This window comes from Piliocolobus tephrosceles, chromosome Y (assembly GCF_002776525.5).
Source record: "Piliocolobus tephrosceles isolate RC106 chromosome Y, ASM277652v3, whole genome shotgun sequence".
NCBI lineage: Eukaryota > Metazoa > Chordata > Mammalia > Primates > Cercopithecidae > Piliocolobus > Piliocolobus tephrosceles.
This window is the reverse complement of record NC_045456.1, coordinates 1,766,123-1,785,275: the sequence shown is the minus strand read 5'-3', so window position 1 is coordinate 1,785,275 and position 19,153 is coordinate 1,766,123. Positions and strand designations below refer to the sequence as shown.

General features: G+C 38.4%; 1 protein-coding gene across 4 annotated transcripts in view; it reads right to left on the bottom strand.

The window, feature by feature from the left end:
* The window catches only part of SMPX (small muscle protein X-linked), a 52,312-nt gene extending 33,652 nt beyond the window's left edge, over positions 1 to 18,660 (bottom strand). For 3 of the 4 annotated variants that reach the window (XM_023199062.1, XM_023199063.1, XM_023199064.1), the window contains exons 1-3: positions 18,295 to 18,660; positions 14,594 to 14,650; positions 4,124 to 4,210 (exon numbers count right to left, since the gene is read on the bottom strand). In XM_023199062.1, the coding sequence (XP_023054830.1) occupies positions 4,124 to 4,210; positions 14,594 to 14,638 (132 nt within the window). In that variant the 5' untranslated portion in view covers positions 14,639 to 14,650; positions 18,295 to 18,660. Of the gene's footprint in view, positions 1 to 4,123; positions 4,211 to 14,593; positions 14,824 to 18,294 lie in introns of those variants that run through there. The other variant, XM_023199066.1, reaches the window with a different exon arrangement.
* Positions 18,661 to 19,153: the final 493 nt, after the last annotated feature.

Below are 19,153 nucleotides of genomic sequence, written 5' to 3'. Positions count from 1 at the left end.
TGTGTGTGTGTGTGTGTGTGTGTGTGTGTGTGTGTGTGTGTGTGTGTTTTATATACGTGTAGTGGTGAAATGAAAAATGTTTCCTCACTTATAAATGTTCCCACGGCTGTTAGGTGGGTAGATCTTAATAAAGAAGCATGAAAGAGAAAAATGTTTCCAATTCCTTCTGTTAAGTTCCTGGAGAAGTCACATTTACTAACTTTGTAACATCAAAATGTTCTATATTGGCACATTTAACACATTAAAGCCAATGTCTGTACTTACATGTTTATATGCAAAAATTTTGAAGTGAACATATGCAGATTAATAACAATATTTAATAGGTACCTTCCTCTCAAGTTATTAAAACTTCAATGCATTGTGTTTTTTTATTTATCAGCGTAAGACTTTTACCACTTGATTTGGTAAAGTCACATATAATGAGAAATTATAATTCAATATATTTAGTAATTAGACATGATATTGACTCAGGAAGAAGGGGGTTAATGGTGCATTTTCTTAAATGAAACTTCTCTCATCTTTTAAAAACATAACAGGAATCAGATTCCATTTATTTTATGGATTTGTAATTGTAAGAATTATAGTAAGTTAAGGCATAAACAAACAGGGTTCCAGATGGCCCCATTTAGCTACTAAATAAGTCCTTTTTTAATTTTGTAAGTGGATATTTGAATGAAGAAGGGACATGAAAGACATTCTTTGGCTTAGATAAAGAGAGTGTAAAAGAAGCCTTACCAGCTACAGCAGCATTCTCAGTTTCAGGAATGGCTGTTGTGAAGGGAAATGTTTCCCTTGGGGGTCACAGAGTATTTGTAAAACTTGGCGAAATAGTGAACCATATTCAAGTGATACACCTTCATCTCCCTCATTATTGCCAGATATCCTACTGAGTTTTTCCCTAAACTCTCCTGTGTGGGACAATACAATCTGACCTGCTCATTCATGCTCAAACACCAAAGATTTAGTAATAACGGCACACTGTTAACTGTTCTAAGTTACATGTACTAACTCATTTAATCCTCCTCACCTCAACTATATAAATCTGGTACTATTATCATGCCTGTCTTACAGTTGAGGAGACTCAGGCACAGAAGGGCTAAGAAACTTGCCCCAAGGCCACACAGCTAGGAAGTGGCTAGACCAGAATTAAATGTTTGCATCTTGTAAAGGAGCCAGGTGGAGAGGGAAATAATTAACAGAAAATCCCAACATGCTATTTTGTGGCTTAATGATGATAGTGCTTCAGTCAAAAGAGAGATTTGGGAAGCTTAGTAGAGGCTTGTCAATACCCTTCAAATCACTTCAAGCAAGCAGCTGATTGTCTTACGCAAAAGACCAGCCCTGTTTATTAAGGTTTGGCTGTAAGGCCTCAGTGTTGGGCACATGCCCATCTGTGGCTGGGCCAAGCAGATAGGTGTACTCCAGCTCTGTGAGCAGAGCAAAGGTCTTACCAGAAGCATAGGTGGGCCAAAGACAGGGTCAGTGCTCACAGGCCTTGGCAGACAGCCAAAGATTCATTCTGGCTTCCTGCTGGGGAACATCCTCTTCACATCTGAGAGGATGTCAGGATCAAAAATCCTTCTGAGTTTAGATGAGGAACCTACTGAATGTGATAGAGGTGATCTGTTCTGTTCAGAGATGGTATGTTGTGATCTCTATACAGTAATTATCCTCATGCAAGGCTAGGCAATGAACAAATTTTAAGTCTACAAAATTAAGCAATTCCAAGTTTGCAAACTAGATAATGATAATAAATGTGGATGTATATGTTGTTTCAAATCCACATTTTATTTTCCCTTTCAAATTATGCCTAAAAATGTGACTGGGGCCTGAAGCTAATTGACAAAATCCTGTTTAACCCATCCTGTGGCCAAGCCAAGCTGTCTAACTACTCCCCTCACAATGTTGTCTTCGTAAGAAACTTAATCTGAGGTCCAGGCCAGAGACTGAATCATTAGATCCCACTCCCTCCCCAAGACTCCACAAATCCTGAGAGTTTATTTCTGCTTTTATGGTAAAGAAATACCATCCCTAGCTCCACCCTCCTGCCCAATGAGCCCTATGAGAAAGGTATGGTACAGTTCAAGAAACACACTCCATCTGTTGGGCAGTAAGTTGCTCCAAAAAAAAAAAAAAAAAAAAAGGAAGAAAGACAAAAAGAAAAAAGAAACATCCCTGGGGTCTTTGTATCTTTGTGAATACATCACTCCCTCCATCCTATGAAAAATACTAGTTGGCCATTTGTATATGTGGTTAATTATAAAGTAGGTGTTCACAAACCAAGCTGTATCAGTTCTTATCTATTTTAGAATGCACTGCAACCATCAGATTAGATACAAGGCAAGAGAGAGCAAAGTGCTTCCCCAGTCCCCTGAGACACTTGTGTGGAGGAAAGTACCAGTTGTACAAAGAAGAACCAGGGGCCATCTGTACCACAGGTGGAAAATGAAATGTGAGCCACCAAAACAGCTGTTACATCAGTCAATTTAGTGAGAAAAGTGGGTCAAACTACCTTCCGACTGATTGCCATGGTAGTGACAGACACAGTTTAAGAGGAAGCACAGGAAGCAAAGAAAAATATAATTACAGATAAATGAAGGTATAGAGGAATTCCACCGCCATCCCTTCTACCTCCCCATGCCTTTTCCTTACAACATGCAAAAACAATAGGCCCAGGAGTGCTTCGTGAAAATTGGATAATTATATCAAGTGATAAAACATAGTTTATGGAATACCTACTAAGCTATGCTATGTCCATTATATCATGCCTCTTACCTCACAGTGACCCTCTGAGGAATGGAGGGGATCCTATTTTGCAGACGCAGACTCTGAAATGCTTGGCCCAAGTCCCAGATGGAGACCTCATGATCATGAGTAAACTTGATGGCAAAGTTAACAGCACCAGAACTTGAGATTATGTAACCATAAAAGCAGAGTAGGGCCAGGTCTTTCCAACTGGTATGTTCAAAATTTGTATTCATCAAGAGTGACTTAGTGGCTGCAATTCCAGCACTTGATGATATCACTCAAATACTCCATCTCTTCCTTTCAAAAATTATCTTTCTACTGATAGGAGACTGGAACCACTAATTTAGGACCACATCAGGAATATTCACAGGAAAAAAAGGTTACAGGCAGAACAAAGTTTTATTAGGAACCTTTGAAATGGTAATAGATATTCTTTTGGGACAAATACCAAAAATGTCACTTGGTAAAGTTTAAAAGCCTTTTTACCTTTTTAAAAAGATGAAATACATTTTGCTGTGCCTTGTGGCTTTATTTGATTCCATTTTCCATGTCTTGTGCTAATAAAATGTTCCAAAACCTTCACTATCTTTTTTCAGAATCAGACCTTCCAGGTTTCAGCAGAAAAGTTACAATTGGGTAAGAAATAAAAACATCTGAAGAAGAAACTTTTCCCTTTTTATGGCATTCATTATTAATTGTAGCCTCCAATTTAGCAGACCGGGTACTTGAATTTGGGGGAGAAGTAAAGAATTAGAAAGAGGAAAACTACAGAAATGGAGGCTTGATAGACTCCCTTGCAAAGTACCCTTTTCAAAGGAAACATTTAGAGATTGAGTTTTTGTTTGTTTGTTGTTTATTTGAATCCCCAAATAATTTAATGTGCTTACTTCCTGCATTCCCACTTATCAGAAGCTCTACTAAATATTATTACATCCTGCTCAGTTGGATAAATGATCCCAAGTGAAAACTTACCAATCTAGTGACTACTGCTGGACCAAAAACTTATCAGAGGCTTTATCCTCCCCACCACACACATGTGCACACACACACACACACACATACACACAATCAATCAATCAATCAATCAAATAATCAGTCAATCAACAGACTGGAAGTTAAACTCAGTACCTTCAAATAATGGTGCCAGGTACACTACTTAAATTTGGCTGAAGGGAAGGAAGGAGGCAGTGCGTTTCAGGGCTGACTAAGTAAGACAACTAAAGAAACGTCCATACTGTATGTGATTCCTTGACACACAGTCATTTGCCCCCTCCCTTGTCCTGGAGAGCCAGCCCTTGCCTTGCCTCTGCCCCCTCTAGTGAAGATTTTAGAAAGGAAAAACATTGCTGTGTTCTTAGAGCTGAGGTTTCCTCACCTCCTCCACTTCAGGAGTACATTCTTTTCTTCTGGGGGGTTGACCTGCTCCTGGTCGAAAGGCTCCCATTGGAATATTGATATTTGCCTAAAAGAGAAAATGGGGTAAGTTTAGCTCAAGAAAAGTAAGAAATTGCAATGACATTCTGAGACAGTAATCATTGTGAAGAAAAATGCATCTGAAAAGTACATCTTCAAAGCTTTTTATCTCAGGAAAATTGCTGTAATGACAGCATAAAAATATGCAAAGGAAAATTTGACTTCCATTTATTACAGATTACATTTATTACAGATTTCATTTATTACACATGCTTAGGTCTGTGCAGTGATTTTACAATTTCTTGTTGGATGGAAGAATTGGAAGACAGTTTCTTCTGGCTGTTGCCCTCCTGAGGTGCATATTATTTTTCTCTCTCAAGGATAAAGAGGGAACATATAATGACAGGCAAGGAGAAAAGAGCATCTGCATAAGTCATCCCACACCTTAGCCCTCCTTCCAGTCCTTCAAATTTACCACGTGGGAGGGGAGACATTTACACGTCCTAAGCTACCTCCTCCTTTCCATAATGTCCTGCACTTTATTGCCTTAGTCTCTGAAATTGACACTCTTCTACCTTCTTCCCAACATGTACTTGTATGAGTCAGTAAGGAGTAAAGAGGGTACTTGGCCAAAGTTCCCTTTGTATCACCACTCATTGACTCTTCTCTTTTATGTTGATAACATACTAATCTCCATCAGTGGTAAACATACAATACCTTCATGACATCCTCTAAACATTAAATTAGGTAGGGATATATTGACACTGTAATTTGAACTTGGTGAGATAATGTGTAAATTTGAATTTTGCCCATACTTATTTGATGTCAAATGGTGAAAATATGTAATGCAGATCAAAAATGTCTTCGACCAGTATTATCACTCACATAAAACAACCATCAAATACTATTTTAAAGTAGAATACAATATTTTTCCACTGAAGATAAAGTGTTGCCTTATGAGTAATTGTATATGTGGGCTTGAAAGTTGAAATTTCGTTTTGATGTTATGCATGTAAATGATGCCTGAACAAAAGGAGCAAAATATTTTTTTATCTTATGACATGGATTGTGTGATTTTGGCACCACACCAAAGGAAGTTATTAGGAAGTGTGGTAAGTCCCATTTGGAACTGCCTGGTACAAGCTCTGTTGCCGGGGGAATGATTAACCCTATGAAACAGGAAGCATCCAGTGTCCATGTTCATGCAACATGGCAGGTCTGTATTGTGCTCCCTTCAGGAGCAGGAGGTGACTTTTCCTACCCAGGAGCTTTAAAACACCCCATCCTTACTAGAATAATGCTGATACCACAGAAAGAAATAGATCCAAAGTATTCGTGGAAAGTAACCAGAGAGGTACATCATTGTGGAGCCATTCCTAGTATCAACAAACCAAGGAGTATTTTTAATCAGTATGTACCACGTATGTTAAAATATAAACCCAGCACAACTTTAGAGAAAAGCATTTTAAAAACCTAAGGCTGAGCTTTCTATGCTATTCTTACATGTAATGGAAATACCAGGTGGCCTAGAGTGGGAGGAGGAGGGAGCATAAGAGAGGAGAAAGACTTGTCTTATATGGTGGCAAATATGGAGCCATACTTCATGAATTCCAAGATGCATCTCTTTTAATATCTCTGGTCAGAATGTGTCTTACAACCAGCAGTGTCCTACAATTTTAGTTGGCACATTTGCTTTATTTTGGCAGGATGTAAAATAATGGTATTTTACAATTGACAGCATCTTAGATTGAATGAAATATCATAGGGGCCTGAGTAAAGAAGATCAAGACAGTGTAAATAATACAGAAGATAATCCACATTGGACCAATAGACTATTTCCATCACTACAGTTTGGATGAAAGAGAGGAAAAATCAATATAGAGATTATTTGGGGAAAAAGTTAACCAGTTAAAAGTTTAAATTGTCCCTACCCCAACCCATTTATTAAGCATCTACAGGGGGCATCTTCCTAATGGTGAGCTCAAGTTATCATATTGTTTCTGAAAGACTTGATTGCTAAATTAACTCATTTAATCAAGTATATATGCTCTATAGTAGATTGTAGTTTTTAGTAAGGGGACATGTAAAGGTCATCCAGAATAATATAATATTGTGAAGGGCATGTTATGAGATGACTACTTTTCCTGTTTGGAGATTAATTTTAGTGATGCGCCCCCATGTGGCCTCTACATGTTTCATGGGTGGCTTACAGTAGTGAAAAGAGCCTAATGCTAGCAGTTGCCACAAGTTATCTGTGCTTGAAAAAGTAACAATTGCTCTGGGTCTCATTGTCCCCATTTGTAATATGAATGTTAGGCTGTGCCAATGGTTTTCAAACGTCTTAACCAGGGAACCCTTCCTTCCTTCAAATGAAGTACTGTAAGAATATCTACAGTGCAAAGCAGGCAGAGGTGGAGGGTTTAAATACCTGCATCCTCACAACAAACTTTTGAGGTTAGTATTATCATCTTCATTTTACTGATGAAGAAATGAATCCTCGGAGAGGCTAATTCTCTCAAGGTCATAGATATAGTTCCAGGAAAAGGCAAGATTCCAAATCGAAGCTGCCTGACTTTAGGGACAGACCTTCTCACTCTCTCAAACCCATCTCTTTTCACGTGGCCAAAAATAGCTCTCACCAGCTCTAAAATTCTCTAAAGCAGCTCTGATATTGGAGACTTACACTTTGAGAGTGGCCTTTGAAAAGGGGCACATAAAATGGATAATTTCATAATAGATACCAAAGAAAAGCCACATTGAAAAATGAGCCATTAACTCACCGACTTGACACTTTTTCTTCTTTAAAAGCATCACTCAAGAAATCAGAAAAACCTAAATGGAGGTTTTTTTTTTTTTTTTTTTTTTTTTGACAGCAGATGTTGACAGGAACCAAAGCAGCCTGAAAATATGTCGAACATCCAATCATAATGTGCACCAATAAGGGAGTATAAGAGGCATGCTTTGTCAATTGCAGCAGGCATTATACTATTAACAAGACGATTAGAGATGTTTCATTAGTATAATTGTAGGGCAGTAATCTTTGAGTGACAAGTCATAGAATAAATTATAGCCATAAGAAAAATTCCTTATAATTTGAATTTGATGAAAATATGTAGATCTGTAGCTCTCGGTTTTTATTCCATTGGCCAGAAAATTGGGTCATATTTTGTCTCTTTCACTGACTTACTCTGTGTTTAAACACAAATGAAATACTTTCTCAGCGACTAATTTTTCTACCTACAAATTGAGTATGGTATTTGCTACTAAAAATAGGCTTAAAATACAAGCTAAACTTTTATGAAAGAATAAACAAACAGAAAATGTTTAACATCAATGACCTACAGTTGATATTAGGTTAGGCTTCCTTCTCCCCACAGATTCTATGTAAATGCAAAGGAAGCAGTCTCTTTTTTTCCTTTTGTAATGCAATCCTTTGTATTTCTTTTCCCTCCTTGAGGTTTATTCATTTTAGAGATTTAAAAATATGCCCCTGATGCAGCAGACCTGGTGCATCACTTTCCCAAGCTATATATAATTTGTTACATCCTCCAAGTTGGGAATGGAAAAAAAATCCACTAGATCATCTTTTGCCAGAATAGGATACCGTTCCCTGATAGAAGACCTATCTGATGTGAAATTAATACTACACTTGATCTCACTAGGTGAAGAAAAGTAGAAAGAATTCCCTGTAAGTTAATTCCACTACTCCCTTAATTATTTGTATTGTTCTCTTTGCTTGGCTCCAGGCTTTAAGCCCAGAGGATTCTGGAAACAATATTTCCTCCACACCCCTTTCTGTGTGGCTTACAATGGAATGACATCTTCTTTCCCCAGTGGGTTGGATTCTGATAGCTGCCAGCCGGCTGGGTACTGACAATTCCTATTGAACTTTGCTTTCCACAGTCATTGTTCTCTTATCTCCCCCTCCCTTTTTGTCCCCACTCTGTCTCTCCTTTTCTGAACCCACTGTGAGTTTTCTGAACAGTTCAGAGGCTTCTGGAGTTTCCTCCCAATGCATTATTTGTTTCAGATGACCCCATACTGATTCGATCTTTACTTTTCAAAGGATTCCAGCAGCTCCTGCCAGAATCTATAGCCTCCCCCATGCCATTCTTCTGTAGTATGGGCAGAGGAAATTCTACAGGGTTGCATTTTGCATTATTTCTTTCTGCTCTTTCCTATTCTCACAGTCTTAGTCGTTCTCTGAGTGGAGCAAGATATGACATTTTGAGATTTATAGCATCTTTACAGAAGACTTCAGAAAGAGGTTTGTTTTTTCATAACAGATTAGAAAATGAGATTCTTGTTTGATATATTAACATAAAATGAGAGACACATACATATCTACATACTAAAATATAGTCAACTTATTTTAAAATAAAATTCTATATCACTGGAATGCATAACTGCTTAGGGATTCTTGAAATGTGGAGTGGATTCAAAACACGGAAAACTTTCCCACATAACACAATTTTGAGAAACTTCTACTTTGCCAGTGTTCTTCACCCATGATGTTTCACATTGAAAATGTTTTTATTTTTGCTCTGTTCTCAACACTTTTTTGTTCTCTTCAATAATTTCCTGAATGACTCAACTGTAATCTCATCATCCAGAGAAAGGCAGATTTCAAGAATGTACTGTACAGCTATTAAGATAATGTGCACAATTGGTCGGGGGCAGGTTGTATTTCTGAAGTGCTTTTGGATGTCAACATAAAAAAACATGACATCTTTTTGCAAGTGTATGACTGCTTTGCCTCATGTCACAAATATAAAGCTAGGCAGAGCCGCAATGGTCATTAGCTGGAGGTAATACTGAACCCACTTGAGAGTAAGACTCCTACATTCCAGTTCTTAATACACTTAAAAGAAACCAGCATTGGAAATCATAAACCATGTATTATAGTGGTTTATGTAAGAAACAGTAGATCTATGATCAAAGAAAAGGGCTTGTCTCTACATTAAAACAAATGGCAAATGAAAGTTAATTTTTAATGTTTTAAATTTAAATAAAATATTGAAAGAAGGCATGTATGATCATTATGATTTTTAGCTTTAATCTATCAGATTAACAATGGATGGTGATAGTCTATTCCTCTCTACCAATGATTGTCATATATTTGGAATCATTTTTAAACTGGAAATCCTACTTAGAGTCTTTAATGCCTATCTGTAAATATTTTCATCTTCCATGGAAACTGCTTTCTTCTTCCACATTATGCCCTAGATAAAGGAGAGTGGAAGAACAATGACAACTAGTGGGGAAAGGAAAGAAGTACTGAAACATGGAGCATCAGAATATTCTCTTTCTCTTCTACACATAGATTGGGTAGCAACAGAAAACTTCCCATGCTAAGAAGCCACATACTCACTAATGATGTAGGACTCATATAATTTTTTTCAAATGTATCATAAGTTAGATTTAGTTTTACAAACGGCTTAACAGATTTAGCCATGGTTGTTTGAATTTCAGGACCATGTTTATCATTGAGTCTCTTTACTTTGTACTTTTAACTCCAAGGCAACTTACTCTTAAGGTGACTAATCAGTGTAGACTATCTTCTTCACTGAAATGCCGACAGTGTTTCTAAATATTGAGTTCTTTAAAAGGGAGGCACCCAGCATCCATAAAATGGTAACTGCCTCTCAAGTAGCCTTGGTGCTTATGATTATCCTTAAAATGGTCCACACCCACTCCTCCAGCCTTACTCTCTGTGCCAATGGTGGGGACAGTAAGTAAAGACAGCATTGCAGAGTGGTTCCAAACACAAGCTTTGGGATCAGACTGAATAACTGATGTTAGGGCTTGACTATCCTACTTACAAATTGTATAATCCTGGGGGAGTTACTTCACTTTTCTAAACCTAATATTATGATCCATGGAAATCCCACTGCACTGGGCCAGGTATATGGTAAACCTTGAATAAACTGAAACTATTATTGTCATCCTGATAATAAACCTTAGAAGTTATTCTCAAGAAGTTCACAGACTTACAAGCTGGACAGAGACTTAGAAGTCATTTAACTGAAGCCTCTCCCTTTGAAGATCACAAGGACCAGGGGTGTGAATTTACACAGTAGAGCTAAGACTGCGGCACAGAACTCTTTTGGTTAGCCATGAAGTTCTCAGATCTCATGGAAGAGGACAAGTAATACTCAGCTTACTTTCATTAACGGTGGAGAGAAAGGATCAGTGGCAATCCAGAGAAGATTGGCTCTGTGTGAATTGGGGCCCTAAGGAGGCCTGTGGTGGTTCCCAAAGTGGGTGTATTCAGGAGAAAGAAGGACAGGCAGGTGCTGCCAGTGGCTGGTGTCACTTGGTCTCATTAGAGAGAGTCACCAAACAGATCGCTGATGGGATTAGGTTCCAGCAGTTCTAGCTTTCCCCACCACCTGTCATGTCAAATTCTTTCATTTGAGGGAGAGGACCCAATATGCAGAGTGTGCTGATGTTACCTTGGTTGCAGCTCAATTCCCACCAACAGTAGGGTTGTAAGAAGCAGCCTGGAGAGACCAGAACTGGAGTTGGCAATCTATAGCCCACAGGCCAAATCCAGTCCACCACCTGATTTTGTAAATAAAGTTTCACTGGGACATAGCCACTGTCATTCATTTACGTACTGCCTATGGCTGCTTTTGTGGTACAACAGCAGAGCTCAGTAGCGGGAACAGACCAAACAACTCACAAAGCCTAAAATATTTATTATCTGGTCCTTTATGTAAAAGATTTGTCAACCTCTGGCATAGAACTTTATCAGCTGCTTAGGGGACAAAGGCCCTCTCCAAGCTAAGAAAGAATCAACTGATTCTTTCAGGATATTTTTATGCCCCTGGCAGAGATTTAACTAATACAACTAAAGAGAAGTGTAGGATTAGAATCCCTTTACAATTCAAAAGTCATCTCTTCTTCAGTGTGGATGTGAAAGACTACTGTCTACCTCCTGTAAGGGTGGTTCTAGTTCTGGCCTCCCTCTTATTCTGGTGCACGGAGGAGATGGAATAAGTTGAAGACAAAGCCAAGGCCATTCCATGCATTATTTGGATAGTTAGAAGGTCCATCTCTGAAGGTATTTGTATACTATAAACCAGGCACTTGCCATAGATTATTTTGTCTATTCATTATAATAGCCCTATTAAGTAGTATGATTGCCCCCATTTTACAGAAAGGTGGACTAAAGGTGAACTAACATTGCAGAGATTTGTAACTGTTTGACTCCATGTTGTCTGGAGGTGCATTAATTCAACTCCTGAAATGCCTGACTGTTCAAACTATGGTCAAAAGTAACTTAAATTCACCCAAGCCAGACAAACTAGAAATCTAAGTCATTGTTTCTGGAAGTTTGCACTGCAAAACACTATCTTGTAAGATAGTCACTGAAAAGGTCCAATATGTTTAGAAAACATTGCATATGTTTCTGCCCTCTTAGAAATAACTTGATGCCATTAGCAAGCTATGGACTCTGAGAAAAATTTTCAAACATTAAACCATATTAGCCTCTAATCTATAACAACATCCCATAAAACTAGTATGCCAAGGAACACACTTTGGGAGCTGTTGAAGTAGATGATGGTGGTGAATGATGATAATAGCTAATATTTATTAAGCAATTATGGTGAACCAGGAACTGAGCTGAGTATTGACAAGCATTAAATTCATTTAAACTTCATAGTAATCCTATGAGATAAAGACTGTTACTAATTCTTCTCTTGATAGATGAGGAAACTGAGGCACAAAGAGGCTAGATAACTTTCCCAAAGTCTTGCATCTAGTAAGTACTGGAGACCTTGAGTGCCTCAAACACATAGATCAGGGATCAATTCATCTTTGTGTATACTCTACACTTAGCACAGTGCCTGGCACATATTATGCACTCAGGAAATAACAAATGAACTGAATTGGAGATAAAATCCTAATAAAAATAAGTGACTAGAAGATATGGAGTAGAACATTTCAGAGCTTTAAATGGTATTTACAGTGAGGAGAGTCCCTTATTAATCAGGGCTTTTATTTGTTCCAGACAAGACTAACCTAGATAATGTCCATACTATAAACCATTGTGTATGGTGTAACCATGTTCATATTTTATTTCATGTACCCTACTTAAGGTTAATGCTAAGATAATAGGAAAATATCAGATAGTGCTGATCCTATTTACCCACAAGAAATAATATTTCATTTGAAGGTGCATTAAATTGGGCCTTTTGTGTGGCATAAAAATATATCGAAAGAGGCAATACCACATCTATAAGGAACCGCTGTATTGCCTTTGTTGGCAGAATGGATGGATCTTTTGTAATGCAATATAATAACGGCTACTGAGAACAGTCAGTCACAGCTTTTAAAATATTACAAATCTAAAAATATATCAAGGTCAAAATTAGTAAATAAAATGCTAGTGAATTTTCAGTGTGGATTTGAGGGAGGCCAGGGACCATTAAGGAAGAAAAACTAACACACTTTCCGTTTTAAAAGTAAGAGGGAAAAAAGGCAGCCCGAGAGAAGACTGTTTTTGTGTCCTGAAAAAATAAAAAGGAATTTTTATGTTTAGCACTTCCAGAGGTTCAAATTCAGTGATTAAAAGATATTACTTCCCACAACTTTGACATAAAGTATTCCTGAATGATGATAATAATTCTAATAATGGTTGACACTCAATGTGTGCTTACTATGCTGTTTTTTTGCTTTTTCTTTTTTTTTTTTTAGATGGAGTGTCACTCTGTTGCCCAGGCTGGAGTGCAGTGGCACAATCTCGGCTCACAGCAACCTCTGCCTCCAAGGTTCAAGCGATTCTCCTGCCTCAGCCTCCTGAGTAGCTGGGACTACAGGTGTGTGCCACAATGCCTGGCTAATTTTTTGTATTTTTAGTAGAGACAGGGTTTCACTGTGTTAGCCAGGATGGTCTTGATCTCCTGACCTCGTGATCTGCCCACCTCAGCCTCCCAAAGTGCTGGGATTACAGGCATGAACCACTGCGCCCGGCCTACTATGCCGTTTTAAGCATTTTATACATGTAGCCCTAGGAAGTGAATACTATTATTTTTTCTCCATTTTACAGATGTGGAAATAGAGGCGCAGAGAGGTCAATTAGGGAGAGTAATTTTCCCATGATCTTACACCAGTCCAGGATGGATTAAGGACCCTAGTAATATAGTTTCAGAGCCCATGCTACTAACTGCTTCTACACTGGGTAAAAGAGAAGATTCAAAGGCTCAAGGATATCCACAGGTCTGGGATACAAAATATAATTCCACTACCACTGTCATGGAAGTCAGAGGCTCACTAGGTAGACACCAGAGGGCTGGATGTGACAATGCAGAGTGGAATCTTGCCAAATGCATAGGCCCTTCCTTGGTGGTTTGTTCAATGACATGTTTCCAGAGGTTGTTGTACATCCTGCCACTTAAGAACCTCTTCAATTTAAGGATCTGTATTAGTCATGACAAGGAAAGATCTGTCCCTCCACCTACCTCTATCAGTGGTGTTTGCTAGGATTTCTAAACCCCTTGATGACGTGTTTACAACCTGGCCACAAGCACAGCCCTCCACAATACAGTCAACCATTTATGATTGTGTTTCTGTTGTGATGGTACATCAGGCCTAAAATATTCAGGAACTGCCACATGACCTGCAGTATTCAGGAAAGTCCAAGAAAAAAGTTCCTTTGGAGAAAGCACAGACAGGCTCCATGTTGATGGAAAGATGGAATTTTACAATAAAGCATTGTGCCCAGAGTTTCAGGGTGGAAGCCCGTTGAGAGTCAAATACAGAGCCCTTAAGAGAAGTAACAAATTAAGTATTGAGTAAAAACAAATACTGAAAGTTATTTTCATAATTGTATTTTTGTTTCCAAATGCCTGCTTCCTCCTTCCCTTTTTGTGGGTGACACTTAAGTCAGTTTAAACAACAAAGGAATTTGTTTGCTGGGAGGGCATGTGGAGAACTAATAACATGTGAATTTTAAAAGATAAATACCCAAGCCCTGGGAAGAACACTTAACTACAAAAGGATATTATTTAAAGAAAGATGTATTTCAAACAGATGAGTCTACAAACTGTGACTCATCTGTTTGCGCACATATCAATTGGAAATTAAAAATAAAATTGAATATATCCTCTATCAATGAACACATCAAAAACATATCAAAAAACATACAGACTACATTTTTTAGAAGATAATTTAATTCTCACTTATACACTGATTGTCTTATAATTCAGAACAATTAAACAAAAATAGCTTACTTCTCCTGTCTCAGTTGTACCTAACTGGTTTTATATCCTTTCTCAATTGTACCTTACAAATCTTATGAAGAACTTTATTTTCTTCTTGAAGTTCATCATGAGCTAGGAGTGAACAATCACCAGAAATATGACTTACTAAGCAATCAGGCAAGGAGTTGCAGAGCTGTTGTTAAAATACAAATATACCTACTTACCTGGATGGCTCTAACATTGGAAACTGGCTGTTTCGACATATTCATGCAGTCTTATCCCTAAAAAAACAAGTAAGAAACTGTTAGAGGTGGCAGCATTCAGATTCTCAGTCTTGATAAATTAGAATTTAACTCATGATTCAACTGGGCAGTCACCCCTTTCACTGACCATATATTCTTTCAGTCTCAGTTTCCAAAGTTACTAAGAGACTCTCCTTCCTAATGCCTCGGGTGAAGGAACACTAGAGCGCCAGGATAAATCATTCAGGAGGAGAAATGGTGAGACGCCTCGCCCCTGATGCTAATGATATACAATCAGAAACTTGAAAGGTGCTATCATCTCCTTTCCTGCCCTCCTGACCTTCTGCCAAGAGCAGCAAAGCAAAGAGATTGTGGGAATAAAACACCTTTGTTCCGGGCCTCTGAAGTTCTTGGCTTGAAACTGAACTTTTAATCTGAATTCATAATTGCCAGGGCTGCTATAGTTCATTGGGAGTGCCTCCTCTTTGTTAAACACCCAAAAAGAAATGGCCTGTACCACTTCCTTAACTGCTGCAATGCTTTCTACTTGCTGTGCAGCATCTGTTCTGCCCAGCAACCTAGGAGATGCTCTGAGGATGTAGTTCCCATCTCCTGCTCTGTGTGCCCCTACCCTATGCTTTCAACCAGGTGCCTCATACAGAGCCCAGGCTCTGTAAACACAGGCAGACAGCAAGCCTCACCTGTAAACTTTTCTTTCTAGGAGGCAAGGAAGACTTACACATGACCATATCAAATCCTCAAGATGTAGAAGTGCTTCCTTCCCAAAGGACTTTTGCTTTCTTTAAGCATGTGAGACCTGATTTAGAGCACAGTGACTAGAGCACATTAGGGGATGCGGGATGCAACTTACTGGAGATAGGGGAGAAGGGAATGGCCCAGCTCTGGCCTGTTTTTGTAGCTTGGCCTATTAAATGTCAGCAGGACCAACTGAAAAATTAAAAATTCATTGAATTCAAAGCATGCTGTGTTTTAAACCCAAACTGTAAAACAGGTTGATCGAGGTCTATCAACTGGTGTAAGTGATGTGTTCACTGGTGAGTAAAAGAATGCAAAAAGCAGTGTTGGCATTTGCCACACATCTTGTGTAACCTGGGCAATGTCACTCAATATTTCTAAGCCCATTTCCTCTTCTTTAAATTTTACCTGCTTCACAGGTTGTGGTAAGAATCCATATGACATACATGCTCCTGAAAAGGCCTTGTGAACTGTAAAGAATGATGCAAATATTTATTGTTTATTACCATCATCCATAGCTAATGACCTTGGAGTGCTGTACTCATCTCCAGCTTTAAGTTCAGAGTAATAATTTTTATAGGTATGTTCCCCAACACCTGTAGAGATAAAAGATCTGAAAAGAACTCTGTGAAAAAAAGTTTTTTGAAATCTCCAAAGTCTTAGGCTCTATTATGTGAAGTTAAACAATTCCATATTTTTAAAAAACCTCTATACTCAGGGTATCCAAATATATAGTTTTTGGAGCCACATACATGAAAACAATAGGACTCTTTTTTAAAAGTTTCACCTGAATGTCTTTGTAACATATAGATTTAGCCTCCATGCATAAGGGTCTAGGTAGAATTATTTTTAATATGGTTACAAAATTAAAAAGCAACAACAAATGGAACAGTCAAGGATACATTTTTCTCTATGATATGTTTCAAATAGATTGCTGTCTTTCCTGCAGCGTCATAAAGAAATGAAGGACTTCTAATTTGTGTATCTAGGACACACAGCTTAATTCCAAAAAGAAAAGCTTGGTGGCTTAATTTTTAATGTTTTTATTCCTCAAAAGCTGTTAGAAGTCATACAAAGCAATAATTTTCATAGAACCTCAAATATCTCAGCATATGGTATTCTCTGTGTGTGTACAACTAAAGTTTAACTAATATCACTTGGGAACTTGTCCAAAAAGTTACTGTACATCAATTTGAAACAGAGATTAGAAAATTTCTTTATGTTATGACAATAGCAAGTTGAAATGTTTTTTAAAATTAGTCAGTGAATGTTATACTGTATTTTTTTAAAAAACCAATTTTATATTTTCAATGGACTGATTTAACTTACTACTGGATTGCTGCTTTTGTGTGAACCTCTGAGCCTCAAGAATGGATGGGCCTTGTCTCCTGTATAATTTTGGTATATTCCAATTTGCATACAAATCTCTTAACATGCATGTCAATCTTTGAAAGAGACATCTATAGAAAGCTGGTCAGATCCCAACTCTCATTCCTCACAAACAGGCTGGATAACATTTGTGTAAATCAGTTCAGCAGCAGTTCCTGCTGTCCTCATTATTTTCAGAGAAATCAGGGCAAAGCATACTGATGAATAAAAATAGACAGTGTTCCCTGTTTCCCTGGCCATGCAGTCACCTCTATCAGGGATGTAGAGTGTGGAACACACCTTCCTTCTTCATCTGCATGCTTCGTCCCCGGACCAAGAAAAGAAAACTATGCCTTAGATACACACTCCACTCCCATGAGGGCCACCGCTTTTCATCCAAAGAGGTACTCTTTACAGCACTCAATTACTATGTCTCCCAGTTCTGGCTAAAGTTTTGAAACATGAAAAGTTTGACAAGGCATATACTAACTTTTACAAAGCCTATAATATAATGAAAACGCTTGCCAGCTGAGCACCGCTGAGTTTTCCTGGCAGTTCTTTAAGTCGGTGGGGACCATTAATTAATGGTCTTTATGCTGAGTCACCTATGATATATTCCTGCTTGTCTTTGATTGGGTAGCACCTAATATCTGACTTCTAAATAGAACTCTTTGACTTACTAAAAATTTGTCAATAGTAATATCACTCATTTAATAAGAAGGGATTCAGAGGAAAATCGATCACTATTCAGAGATAAGAGCTTTGTTTGTTCTTTTTAAAGGTCGAATAAGTGGGTAAAGCTCCACCTCAAAGGGAATTATCTTCTGTCCTGTAGCTAAAAATAATTCCTGAGAAGGGTGTAGAAAGATGTTCAGCTGTCTGAACTGACTAACTCCTTATTCACTCTGCTTTAAATATGCTGAGAGGAAAGAGGTACTCTTAGTGTTCTCATGCTTCAGAACCTGGTGCCCACATAGAAAGGGACAGTGAGTGCTGCCCTCTACCCTGCTGAGTATGGGAATACTGTGACCAAAGTGAAAATTTTAAAAGATGGTTCTATCATTGATAGAACTTTATCATTAAGACCAAGCCTAGTGGTTACGGAAAGGAGAAAATCATTTTAAACTTGTACTGTATAAAAACTCTGGCAATAATTTGCATTTTGGTGAATCAAAGAATTAGCATTATAGCTTTTCTCTGGCCCAAATTCTGATGATTTCTTGGCTTAGGGCTTCAATCAATCTGCAGCTGACCGACTAATCCTGGCCAGCACAGCTTCAAGGTCACAGTTATAATTTCTAGACTGTGGACATTTTATTATTGCCACTATCGATGAAAACTGCCCTTCAGTATTTGCCTAGTTCAATATTCTTTCAGCACCCTCACCCCTCACAATTTATAAACAGAATCAGCAATACCACCAATGAAAAATGAATTTACAAGGAAGCTATACTCACTGGTTACAAGCCTACAAAGTTAAAAGTAGTCACTTCAAGTTAGGTATCAAGGAAATTTCCTTTAGAAAACCCAGTTGCTGGGAGCTGGGTCCTTCTGCTTACCTGCTTTATGTATTTGTTTACTGCCTAAGGAAAGTCCCAGGCAGCCAGATGCAAGAATATAAAGCTCCTTGGAAGGTGGAAGGGGTGCCCGGTGTCCTCTGAGCTGCGATCTCAATTCCGATGCTTTTCATGTGGCTGAAATAGCTCGAGTGCTCTGTGCCTCTCCCAGTATTGAGAGCTGCTCCTGGCTCGGGGCTGGAGGGGAACTTAAACCGTTAAGGCTAAGTGTTAAAGAGAATTCCTGTCATAGCTCACAGTTGTTCTTCCTAAATATAGAGTTTGATACAAGCCATACGCTGGCTGCCTCCAAAAGGCTTGACCGTGCGGAAAGCAGGGCTCAAATGTCAGCCGGGAGGTGGCTATGGTATCTTATGTGCCCTCCTAATCTTCCAGAAGATGCTGGTTGCATTTTCTCATATATTCTGAGGGAGTATAGCAAAGTTCAAAAAGTAGAAAAAGTCTATCTTTAGCTTTATTACCTGGATGCCAGAAGATGAGCATTCAATAAAAATTTGGGGGGGGGGGTGTCCGCATGGCACCATGCCTCTCAGCAGGGGTACTGACATTAAACAGGGCTTGAATCCTAGCTTGGTCACTTGGGAGCTGTTAAAGTTACTTAATAATAAGTACTCAACAAATAGTCACCAAATAATGATAATTATCCTATTAAGTTGAACTATATGACATTGCCCTTTTTGTAGGTCAAAAATGGTCCAAGACCGACAGGCTGGTGAGGTTCCAGGGCCCAGAGCCCTGCCCACTCTGCTCTACTGCCTCTACTAGTGACAAAGATTTTGACCCTAGAGCACAAGAGACAACAGAACAAAGAAGAAATGTCTATTTTAAATATGACAAGGGC